The 12,812-nt window shown below is 47.3% G+C and overlaps 1 protein-coding gene across 2 annotated transcripts in view; it reads left to right on the top strand.

Moving 5' to 3' along the window:
- Window positions 1–9,255, top strand: part of GLG1 (golgi glycoprotein 1) — a 154,674-nt gene extending 145,419 nt beyond the window's left edge. For both annotated transcript variants that reach the window (XM_054534126.2, XM_054534127.2), the window contains 5 exons: window positions 289–396; window positions 3,235–3,355; window positions 4,474–4,580; window positions 7,880–8,043; window positions 9,080–9,255. In XM_054534126.2, coding sequence (XP_054390101.1) covers window positions 289–396; window positions 3,235–3,355; window positions 4,474–4,580; window positions 7,880–8,043; window positions 9,080–9,155 — 576 coding nt within the window. In that variant the 3' untranslated portion in view covers window positions 9,156–9,255. The remainder of the gene's footprint in view (window positions 1–288; window positions 397–3,234; window positions 3,356–4,473; window positions 4,581–7,879; window positions 8,044–9,079) is intronic.
- Window positions 9,256–12,812: the final 3,557 nt, after the last annotated feature.

Raw genomic sequence — 12,812 nt, 5'->3', positions numbered from 1 at the left:
TACTTTAGCCTGGGCAACAAGAGCAAGACTCTGTCTAAAAAAAAAGAAAAAAAAAATCAGCCAGGCATGGTAGCATGCGCCTGTAGTCCCAGCTGCTCATTAGGCTGAGGCAGGAGGATCACTTGAACCTGGGAGGCAGAGGTTGCAGTGAGCCAAGATCACACCACTGCACTCCAGCCTGGGCGACAGAGCTTGGCTCTGTTTCAAAAAACAAAACAAAACAAAAAAGAAATTCAGTTCATTTCTGTGCTCAGTGGGGTGGCTTTGTTTTTTGTATCTCCTGAACAGATCTCCAGTCTATGTGCTGAAGAAGCAGCAGCCCAAGAGCAGACAGGTCAGGTGGAGGAGTGCCTCAAGGTCAATCTGCTCAAGATCAAAACAGAATTGTGTAAAAAGGTAACCACCGTCACCTCATTTTCCTCACTTCATTTTCTAATTTTTTTTTTCCTCTTCTTCCTTTTAATGCTGTAGTCTGCCTACCTTGGTAATAAAACCAAAAATCTAAACCTTCTGCCCAGCACTCTTTTCTTGCTGTTCCTTCTTACCAAACTTTCATTTGGTCTTGACTGCTTATCTCCTATAATGTGAATATTCTTTTCTTTTCTTTTTTTTTTTTGAGACGAAGTCTCACTCTGTCACCCAGCCTGGAGTGCAGTGGCGTGATCTCACTGCAAGCTCCGCCTCCCGGGTTCACACCATTCTCCTGCCTCAGCCTCCCAAGTAGCTGGGACTACAGGCTCCCACCACCACGCCCGGCTAATTTTTTGTATTTTTAGTAGAGACGGGGTTTCACCGTGTTAGCCAGGATGGTCTCGATCTCCTGACCTGGTGATCTGCCCACCCTGGCCTCCCAAAGTGCTAGAATTACAGGTGTGAGCCACTGCGCCCAGCCAACGCCTGGCTAATTTTTGTATTTTTAGTGGAGATGGGGTTTCACCGTGTTAGCCAGGATGATCTCGATCTCCTGACCTCGTGATCCACCCGCCTCAACCTCCCAAAGTGCTGGGATTACAGGTGTGAGCCGCTGCGCCCAGCCAACGCCTGGCTAATTTTTGTATTTTTAGTGGAGATGGGGTTTCATCGTGTTAGCCAGGATGATCTCGATCTCCTGACCTCGTGATCCGCCTGCCTCAACCTCCCAAAGTGCTGGGATTACAGGCGTGAGCCACCGCGCCCGGCCGTGAATATTCTTTTCACATGTACTAATTACATGAGTATGTCTCATCGCCATGACTAGATCATTGTTTAAAGACATTGTGAGTGTAATGCCAAAGCAAAATGCCAGTAGCAATATATCAGTAAGTGTTCCACATTCATAGAAATCAATGAAACTAAAACTAGTTCATTTCAGAAATGTTATATAAAAACATTTGTCAGCCAGGTCGGTGGCTCATGCCTATGATCCCAGCACTTTGGGAGGCCAAGGTGGCCGGATCACGAGGTCAAGAGATCGAGACCATCCTGGCCAACATGGTGAAACCCTGTCTTTACTAAAAATACGAAAATTAGCTGGGCGTGGTGGCGCATGCCTGTAGTCCCAGCTACTCGGGAGGCTGAAGCAGAAGAATCGCTTGAACCCAGGAGGCAGAGGTTACAGTGAGCTGAGATCGTACCACTGCACTCCAGCCTGGCAACAGTGAGACTCCATCTCAAAAAAAAAATTTTTTTTGTCAAAATATGATCATTAAGCATACATTATCTTGCAAAATTGAAAATGAAATAATATACTTGATCTTTTTTTTTTTTTGAGATGGAGTCTTTCTCTATTGCCCAGGCTGGAGTGCAATGGCGCCATCTCGGCTCACTGCAAGCTGCGCCTCCCGGGTTCATGCCATTCTCCTGCCTCAGCCTCCCAAGTAGCTGGTACTATAGGCGCCCGCCACCATGCCTGACTAATTTTCTGTATTTTTAGTAGAGACAGGGTTTCACCGTGTTAGCCAGGATGGTCTCGATCTCCTGACCTCGTGATCCGCCCGCCTCGGCCTTCCAAAGTGCTGGGATTACAGGTGTGAGCCACCGCACCCAGCCAAAATTAACCTTTTAAAAAAGAATTTCATTGATATCATTATGAAATAATTGAGAATATTGTGTGCAAATTTTTTCGTCTGTTAAAAATGTTGAAAGCTAGATCTGTATATTTTCCTTTGCCTCCTTTATCATCACATGATCCCATATAACTTTGGGGAGGATTTTAGAATACTATTTGGCCTTTGGTTTTTGGTTTTGATTTCTCTTACTGTTGTTTATAGGGACTAGAGTCTTGTCTGGAGCATGCTGACTTTTATTTATGGAAACATTTCTGGCCTATCTTTACCTCCCATAGTTCCTTTATGTATAAATGGAGAATCTGCAGAGTTGATTTCAGTTGCGTCATGTTGCTATTCCTCTCATTCAGGACATCTGTAAACACAAATAAGAACTGCTCTTGTAGTAGATGTTATGCCCTGTCCATTCTGTTTTTCTTTCTGAGGACAACAGAGGTAAAGTAGAACATTTTGTAAACAAATGTGCCTTTATCTAATTGGGATTTTTTTGTTTTTGTTTTTGTTTGAGATAGGGTCTCACTCTGTCTCCCAGGATAGAGTGCAGTGGTGCAGTCATAGCTCACTGGACCTCAAACTGGGCTCAAGCGATCCTCCCACCTCAACCTCCCTGTGGCTAGGACCACAGGGCACACGATTATGCCCAGCTAATTTTTTTTTTAATAATTTTCTGTAGAGGTGGGGATCTTGCTATGTTACCCACATGGGTCTCAGACTCCTACCTCGGCCTCCCAAAGTGCTGGGATTACAGGCATGAGCCACCACCCCCAGTCCTGATTGAGAATTTTAATGTAGCATATTACTCTGATTTTAAGACTTCACATGTTTTCATATTTCTTAAAGTAACACAGTAATTGTATCACACCAATAAAAATATTAACATTTAGGTATTTTAAAATGATATGACATGACATATGGGAATGCCAAAAAGCCAAATCTGATCTTATAGTCATAGTCACTTACAGTCCCCTGCTTTTTTTAAACACACAGTTTTGTATCCCTAAAAGGTAGTTACTCAATTAAATTCTGCATTCTATACATCATCACCACCTTGCAACCTGTCCCAAAGTGGTCTCTGTTGTTAGCCCTCAAATTTCCACCCTTTTTTATTTGTATATGAAGTATTTACAGACAACAGATCTGATGCATTTCTCCTTCAAAAGCTCTGTCCGCAATGACCCTCCCTTTCCAGGAAGTGTTAAACATGCTGAAGGAAAGCAAAGCAGACATCTTTGTTGACCCGGTACTTCATACTGCTTGTGCCCTGGACATTAAACACCACTGCGCAGCCATCACCCCCGGCCGCGGACGTCGTAAGTCTCTATGTTCACTCTGATCCTGTCTGAACTCTCTTGGGAAGAGCGAAGACTCCCTCTTAGACATCAGTTGCAGCTACTGTGGTCTGTATGGTCTGTAGTTGTAGCCCAGTCATAGACAACATTCCCTGGGGACCTGGGTGATGCCAAAACTAGGCCTTTATGGCATCATGAATTTAGGAATAAGCCTGCAAGTTTGAACTCACCTCGTCATGACCGGAGCTAAAGATTTGATGAACAGGGAGAGTTGAGGTATTTGTTAGGGAAGCAGAAGTTAAAGTCATCATCATGGTCCTTTTCCTGATGCCCAAACTAGAAGCCAGCTTCATACATTTCCCCGGTGGCCACAGTGGACTTAGCAGACAGGTTCTGTGTGAGGAGGGAGCCAAGGCAAGTGTGAGAGTTCCTTTTAAGCCACGTGTGCCCAATAAAACTAATAGAAGTTGTTTGTTTTTATTTTTATTTATTTTTTTGAGACAGAGTCTCACTCTGTCGCCCAGGCTGGAGTGTGGTGGCATAGATCTCAGCTCACTGCAACCTCCGCCTCCTGGGTTCAAGTGATTTTCCCACCGTAACGTCCTGAGTAACTGAGACTACAGGCGCCCACCACCATGCCTGGCTCATTTTTGTATTTTTTGAGTAGAGACAGGGTTTTGCCATGTTGGCCAGGCTAGTCTCAAACTCCTGACTTCAAGTGATCCACCCACCTCGGCCTCCCAAAGTGCTGGGATTACAGGCATGAGCCACTATGCCCAGCCTGTTTTCGTCTTAATTTTTTGAAACAAGGTCTTACTATATTGTAGTCTCAAACTCCTGGGCTCAAGGGATCCTCCTGCCTCAGCTTTCCAAGTATCTGGGATTACAGGTGTTTGCCACCACACCTGGCTCTAAAAATAAGGAGGTTTTAAGAGAGGCTTTGGACGCCAACCCTGGAGGTTACATATCATTTCTCTCCATTGTTGGATCCTGGCTCAAGTTTCCTAGTATATATTTAACTTTGTTGAGCCTACAGATCTGAATTCTCTGGTGGTTGTGTACCCTTTTCCCCATCTGTACCGAAATTTCTCTATTCTGTACAGTTTCAGGTTCTTCTTATTATTCGTTTCCTCCCACAGAAATGTCCTGTCTCATGGAAGCACTGGAGGATAAGCGGGTGAGGTTACAGCCTGAATGCAAAAAGCGCCTTAATGACCGGATTGAGATGTGGAGTTACGCAGCAAAGGTAATGACCAAGAGAATCTCCTTTTTTAAAAAAATTTAAAAAAATGGAACACTTCACCAATTTGCATGTCATCCTTGAGCAAAGGCCATACCACTATCCTCGCTGTGGCTGTCCAGCCTCTTTTAGATATTGCACTGGTCTTGGCCTTATTGTGAGACTAGCAATAAGTGTGTTTGAAAACGTGGTCAGGGCCGGGCGCGGTGGCTCGCGCCTGTAATCTCAGCATTTTGGGAGGCCGAGGTGGGCAGATCATGAGGTCAGGAGATCGAGACCAACCTGGCTAACACTGTGAAATCCCGTCTCTACTAAAAAATAGTAAACGTGGTCAGTGTGCTTTTAGAATTCCTTGGCTGTCCATGAGCCTGAAGCCGTCTCCCTGTACATCGGGCTGTCTGCAAGGCTTTGCCAGGGCCACTCCTTTCTCATTTCTCCCACTGTTCACCGCTGAAAAGTGAGTCACCCAAAGACAAAAGAGATGTCACACCCATGGCAAAAGAAAGAAATCCAGCCTCGCCTATGTTGAAGCTTGCTTTTATCATTTTACAGTCTTTAGGAGAAAAATACATGTGTGAGGCCAGTACTCATCTGGTCTGGAACATGGAGAAGAAGGGGATGAAGAAAGACTGTAGGACACTCATGAATGTGTATGATACCCAGGTAGACTTGGGCTAGGGGAAATTTTTCCTACAGAGGTTCAGCCTCAGTGAGAAGAATAACAGTTCTTCTCATGTATACATTGCTTTGTAGTTTACATAACACTTTGGTGGATGTATTGCCTGATTTGAACCTTGAAACCCTGTGAGGTAAGTAGAATGACTGTTTCCTCACTTTACAGTGGAGGAAACTGACTTCAGAGGTCATGACTTGCCCAGAGTCCCTCTGGTTTTTAGATCCATGCTTTTGTATCGACTCATATTGGGATAGACATTTGCAGTGGCCTAAGATCAAGAGAGAAATCCCAGGACCGCCCCTCCTTCCTGGCCAATTTTATCACCCACGTACTTCCAAGTCAAGGGTAACAAGGCAAGAGGAACCATCAGAGAAAGTCTTCATAGCTCGACAGCAGGGAGGTACAAGGGAGGGCTCCTGTCTGTCACAGTAGTCAACACTCTCCTCATCCTTCTCCCAAGGGAAGAAAGTTGCCTTTAAAGCCAGTGGCTCAGAGAAGCGGCAGCAGGAAATGCTGCGTTACTTCATTCTGCCTCATTGTGTCCACTCCTTTGAGCTGTGTATTATTGCTTCAGAGTGGCTCAGAGTAACTCACGGCTTGTTTTGTGTTGGCAACTATTGGAGCTCAAATCTCATTCATCTCACGCCTCCCTACTCTGTTCTGTGTACATGATATGAGCATAGAAACAGCCCAGATGCCTCTGGGCCACACCACCTCAGCAGCCAGGCTGGGATGCAAAAGAATGGGGACATGTGCACCTGGGGACCCTTTCAGTCCTGATTCTGCCATAGCAGGCTACCATCAAGGTCCGTTAGGGAAAGCAGTGGAAAACTGAGGATGAAAACTAGCTGAGGTTAAATTATAAATGTCCGCAAGTGGAGGGCGGTTAAATATATTCTGTCAATATAAGTCTTGTTTGCGGTGCAGTGGTGCAAACATGGCTCACTGCAGCCTCAAACTCCTGGGCTCAAGTGATCCTCCTTGAGTAGCTGGGACCACAGGTGCACGCCACCACACCCAGCTAATTTTATAATTTTTTGTGGAGACAAGGTCTCAGCTATGTTGTCCAGGCTGGTCTCTGCCTGCACATTGTTTTTGATGTGGGAGATGCTTATGATATAATGGTGAATGAAAAAAGTCAAAATACAGGCTGGGTGCAGTGGCTCACACCTATAATCCCAGCACCTTGGGAGACCGAGGCAGGAGGATCACTTGAGCCCAGGAGTTCGAGACCAGCTTGGGCAACATAGGGAGACCCCATCTCTAACAAAAAAAAAAAAATTTTTTTTTTTTTTTTTTTTGAGACGGATTCTCGTCCTATTGCCCAGTCTGGAGTCTAGTAGTGCAGTCTTGGCTCACTGCAACCTCCGCCTCCCGGGTTCAAGCGATTCTCCTGCCTCAGCCTCCCCCGTAGCTGGGATTGCAGGCGAGCGCCACCACGCCCAGCTAATTTTTGTATTTTTAGTAGAGACAGGGCTTCACCATGTTGGCCAGGCTGGTCTCGAACTCCTGACTTCATGGTCCACCATCTCGGCCTCCCAAAGTGCTGGGATCACAGGCGTGAGCCACCATGCCTGGCCAAAAAAAATTTTTTAATTAGCCAGGCATGGTGGTGCACTTGTAGTCTCAGCTACTCAGGAGGCTGAGGTAGGAGGATCCTTTGAGCCCAGGAGTTGGAGGTTGTAGTGAGCTTTGATCACACCACTGTACACCAACCTGGGCAACAGAGTGAGACCCCAACTCAATGAAAAAAAGCCAAAATATAGAATTTACAAATAATATAGAATTTACAAGGCTGGGCGTGGTGGCTCATGCCTGTAATCCCAGCACTTTGGGAGGCCGAGGCAGGTGGATCACGGGGTCAGGAGTTCGAGACCAGCCTGCCCAACATAGTGAAACCCCGTCTCTGCTAAAAATACCAAAAAAATTAGCTGTGCATGGTGGCGTGCACCTGTACTCCCAGCTACTCGTGTGGGTGAGGGAGGAGAATCGCTTAAACCTGGGAAGTGGAGGTTGTGGTGAGCTGACATCATGCCACTGCACAATGCCTGGGTAACAGACTTCGTCTCAAAAAAAAAAAAATATATAGAATTTACAAAATATAGGATATATAAAACAATCTCAACTTTTATCTTTGTTTTTTAAAGAAAGGCAGCAAACGCAGTTAAAGAGCCTAAATCAAAAGATAGAAGAACCCATGGCCTTATAGAAGTCATTTAACCATGCTCACGCCCGGGCACTGACTCTCCATCCAGAGTATGGGAGTGGTGAAATCTGCCTGCTAGGCTTGGTGTGAGTGCTAAATGAGCGAGGGCAGGGGGAGCCCTTCGTCCAGGGCCTGACACATCTTCAGTGTCATGATGTTAGTGGTGATCACTGTGATGGAATTGTGGGTGACTGCACCACTTTGTCTCTTTCTGTATTTCTAATTTTGTGCAGTAGACGTGTGTATAGTTTTATGATCAGGAAAAAGAGTTGTAGCTCTGTGTTGATTTTTCTTATCTCCTGCCCTCCCTCTCCAAAAGAAAAGACATAAATTAAACTAGGAACTGAGAAGGATAAGTTAGACCTAGCACTGCCACCAGCCCAGTGCTCTCTCAGAGAATCACATTGCCCTGTGTCATTCTAGGTGGCCCCAGCAGATGGCTTCTCTGATCTTGCCATGCAAGTAATGACATCTCCATCTAAGAACTACATTCTCTCTGTGATCAGTGGGAGCATCTGTATATTGTTCCTGATTGGCCTGATGTGTGGACGGATCACCAAGCGAGTGACACGAGAGCTCAAGGACAGGTAGAGCCACCTTGACCACCAAAGGAACTACCTATCCAGTGCCCAGTTTGTACAGCCCTCTTGTATAGCATCCCCACTCACCTCGCTCTTCTCAGAGGTGATACCAACCCTGTGTTAGAGCATCAGCAGCTGTCCACTGCGTTGTCCCGTCCAGCCTCCACTCATGTCCATGGTGTCCTCCTCCTCCTCACCGTGCAGCAGCAGCAGCTGGCCGCTGGGGTTACCGCCTTTGTTTGGCAAACTTGGGTTTACCTGCCTGTAGACAAGTCTCTCATACCAACAGAACTTCCGGTACTTCCAGAACCAACTCACCTGACCTGCAACTCAAAGGCTTTTTTTAAGAAAACCACCAAAAAAAAAAAAATTTTTTTAAAGAAAAAAATGTATATAGTAACGCATCTCCTCCAGGCTTGATTTGGGCAATGGGGTTATTTCTTTCATATGACTGTGTAAAACAAAGACAGGACTTGGAGGGGAAGCACACCACCCAGTGTGCCATGACTGAGGTGTCTCGTTCATCTCTCAGAAGCACCTTGGGGCCTCGCCAGGGCCATGGTCTTCACCGAGGAGTGGGTGGGCAGCCGTTCCCCAGGCTGTGTGGGGTCCTGCTTTCTTCTGCTGAGACAGTGACGCTTTCCAGTTTCCACCCTAATCAGCCACTGCTGGTCACAGCCCCATGGCCATGGGTATTTCTGTGGTCTCCTCACTTCATTGAAGCAAAGCATGAGCCTCCCTAGACAAGGGCAGCTGGGGAGGGGAAGGGACCGGAAGTTTGTGAAGTTGAACAGTCCATCTGCACTGAGAGGCTGGATCCCGAGTCCCGGGGCAGCAGGATCCCAGGAACCTTCCTCCTCCAGGGCAGCACAGGACTCAGCCGTGTCTGGACTGGCCCTGCTGAGGCTACAGTCACTCCGGAAGCTCTGCGCTTCATCAGGAGGCGGGACTGTGGTGGGAGAGGTCCTTGAAGATGGGTGTGGGGAGCAGCAGGGCAGGAAGTGGGAGCCAGAGGTTTGACTCACTTTGCTTTATTTTTCAGGCTACAATACAGGTCAGAGACAATGGCTTATAAAGGTTTAGTGTGGTCTCAGGATGTGACAGGCAGTCCAGCCTGACCTTTCTGCACACTCCAGACAAACTTCCCAGACAAGCTCCTTTGTGCCTCTACGTGGAGAGGGTGTGGAAAGTTATCACATTAAAAGATGGAGGATTTGCTCTGTTTTTTTTCTTTCTGTCCGTTTGCTGCGTGTACCCACTCTAGTAGGCATTGGCTAAATGTTGTATTTTGGCGATTCATCAACCTTTGCAGAATATGGGCTTCATAGAAGCAATATTCTTGGCCATCCCGCCTCATTCCTCCAGTGTGGAGATGCCGAGTCTGGGGTGTGAGAGGGAGGGGTCCAGGCATCATGGTTCAGCCTGGCATTCCTTTGGTTGAGTTTGGGGCATGAGATCACAGTGGCTGCACAAGAGAGCAGTGTGTACAGTAGGAGATACATTTATATAATATATATTTTATTAACCTGTTAGATGTCCACAAAGTATTATAAATCACGTGCCTAAAACTGTCCATGTAGACCAAGGCCCGCCCTCGGCGCACCCCACTCCTGCCTCTGCTCTGCACGGTCCACACGCATTGCAGGACCGGAGCGACATGTGTCTTCCCTGAAGGGTGTTCAGTACAAGGCATGTCAGTTTGTGGATCAGTTGATCCAAGTTACTCCTTGTCTAACCTGACTGACATATATTTGAATACTGTGGTTTTCTTTCTTTTTTTCTATTTTGCTGCCCTTCCTGGAGGCAGTGGGTTCCAGAAGCCAACTGATTGTCCCCCTGCCAAGTCACCAAGGGAAGCTGCTAAGCTGCTTAGTCCCCTGGGTCCTGCTTGTAGGGTCTTCCTGATTGTCAACAGCTGTCTGGGATGCTTCAGTCTCCTAAAACTGGAAACGCAGGGTGCGAGCAGCACACACTGCCTCCCGCCACTGCCAGCCGGACTGAGCTGCCTGAGAGTCTCTGCAGGTTCCCCTGGGGGCTGGGGGCCGCTGAGGCTTAATATCAAGAGCCAGGAATGTCATGTACATGCAGGTGCCTACGGACGTGTCTGGTGTGGTTTGCAGGTAGGATGGATGTTCACTGTTTGACCGGGTGGGGTATCCTTCCTCTCTGCAGTCTCCTTCCCAGTATGCGTAAACACCCTTACAGTTCTAATTGTCTCTATATTTCTTTTCTTTCTGAATTGAGAGAAAATCCCATTCTTTGTCTGCCGACTTGGAAGTTTGATGAGGAATTTGGTTCTTGAAACATCTGTCATTTTTTTTGAGACAGAGTATCACTCTGTTGCCCAGGCTGCAGTGCAGTGGCGCGATCTCAGCTCACTGCAACCTCCACCTCCTGGATTCAAGCAGTTCTCTGCCTCAGCCTCCTGAGTAGCTGGGATTCCAGACACCCGCCACCACACCTGGCTTATTTTTGTATTTTTAGTAGAGACGGGGTTTCACCATCTTGGCCAGGCTGGTCTTGAACTCCTGATCTCATGATCCTCCCGCCTCAGCCTCCCAAAGTGCTGGGATTACAGGTGTGAGCCACCATGCCTGGCCAAAACATTTGTCATCTTTATAAATGGTCAGAATAGAAAAGTTAGCTCTGCCAGTATCTTCAATTACTTATTACAGGAATGTCTTTCATCATCTTACTTGGAGCATTTTCCAATGACTGGCTCTTGAGAGCCCCAGGCAGGGCCCTGAGCAAGTTTTTCTAAGGCCAGCAAAGTCTGAACTGGCCGCACTCATTAAGTCCCTCATTTGGCAAAACAACACAGGGCCTGGGGCACCCCTGGTTCTTGGCCTCATGGGTCAGTCAACTGGCTGAGAAATGGTCAAGAAGAGTAACAGTGACCCTTCTGTGGATGTGAGCGGATGATGGACTCTGGCCTGTGTCTACTCTCCTGATGTGTAGCCCACCAACAGTAATAGAAGTAGAGGGTAGGGGTTTTGCCAAGGCTAAGGCTTCAGGTACTTGCTAACAGTTATAGCAGCTGGGTCGCTGTCATCTGGACTTACCAGTTCATGCCAGTGTCCCTGTGACTCTTATGCATAGTGTGCCCCACAGCCCTCTAGAGGCACCTGGAGCCCGGGCTGCCAGGCTAGAGGCTCTGGGGTACTGAAGGTGAGCTGTCTGGGCAAACTATTAAGAACAAGACGAACTGTTCACAATGGAGCTTCTCCCACAGATGGGGAGCTCTGTGAGGGCTTCACCTGGGTGCATGTTGGACTTCCACTGCTGTTGCTGCTGTCCCTAGACAAGCCTGTTAGCAAGAAGCGCCGGCAGGGGAGCCATGCACTCCATAGGCTTGGGATCACCCCTGGGAAAGCGATCTTCCCCGGGCAACCACCCCCAGCCGCAGTTCTGAGTTAGTGCATCCTTCGAAGCTAGGAGAATTCTAGGGTGGCCAGTGAGCTAATGTGGAGTGAGCAGGTATTGACTTGAACGCACTGCAGGCCTTTGGCTGTCTCATGCTGTCCTTACTCTTCTTGGGAACAGTGAGTCACTCAGCTGGCCAGGGTAGGGATGCATCCTGGTGAAGAGACAGCTTTCCCTGAAGATGCTACAGAAAGTTACTGTCAGATTTCATTTGTTTCTGTTTCCTGAGATCAACTAACAGAAGAATCCAATGGTGAGGGTGTCTTCGTTCATGTTTTACGTTTTATCAAGGCACATTGGAAAGGGAATTATGTGGCTGACTTCCCTTGGCCTTCCCAAGAGAAGATTCTCTTCTTATGTCAGTGTGGCTTCTGGAAGTGTCTCCTATCCTCTCATCCTCCAGGCCTGTGGTGTGACTTCTGCCCGGAAGTTCCTACTACAGTGAGTCATCTGGGGAGAGGCCACTGAAAAGAGGCCTTCCCTTCCCATTTCCTCCCCTGCCTCCTTAGAACATACTCTAAGTCAGAACTTAATCTAAGGAGAAGGAAGCTGGACCAGGAACCTTGGAAGTCAGCCAGCGCTAGAACAGTCAGCCTAAATTTTGGCCATAATGGCTTTTTTTGTTTTTGTTTTGTTTTGTTTTGTTTTTTGAGATGGAGTCTCACTCCGTTGCCAGGCTGGAGTGCTGTGGCGCTATCTGAGCTTACTGAATCCTCCGACTCCCTGGTTCAAGTGATTCTCCTGCCTCAGCCTCCCGAGCAGCTGGGATTACAGGTATACACCACCACACCCAGCTAATTTTTGTATTTTTAGTAGAGATGGGGATTCATCATGTTGTCCAGGATGGTCTTGATCTCCTGACCTCATGATCCGCCCACTTCGGCCTTCCAAAGTGCTGGCATTACAGGTGTGAGCCACCATGCCCGGCCTGGCTTCTTTTTTTTTTTTTTTTTTTTTTTTGAGACACAGTTTCACTCGTTGCCCAGGCTGGAGTGCAGTGGCGCAATCTCGGCTCACTGCAACTTCTGCCTCCTAGGTTTAAGCAGTTCTCCTGCCTCAGCCTCCCAAGTAGTTGGGATTACGGGCATGCACCACCGTGCCTGGATAATTTTTTCTTATTTTTAGTAGAGACAGGATTTCATCTTGTTGGCCACGCTGGTTTCAAACTCCTGACCACATGTGGTCCACCCACCTTGGCCTCAATTATGTGCATTTTGGTATATTTACTTGTATTTCAACATCTTGTGAGTTTGAAAAACGTGAAAGATCAGAATGCTTCCTTTTATTTCTCACCATTTGGGCAGCACCTAAGTGGTTTTGTAAAAAGCAGCATCTGGTGCTGTGGGTCTCCC

The sequence above is a fragment of the Pongo abelii genome, chromosome 18 (genome assembly GCF_028885655.2).
Source record: "Pongo abelii isolate AG06213 chromosome 18, NHGRI_mPonAbe1-v2.0_pri, whole genome shotgun sequence".
NCBI lineage: Eukaryota > Metazoa > Chordata > Mammalia > Primates > Hominidae > Pongo > Pongo abelii.
This window is presented reverse-complemented; position numbering and strand designations above follow the sequence as displayed.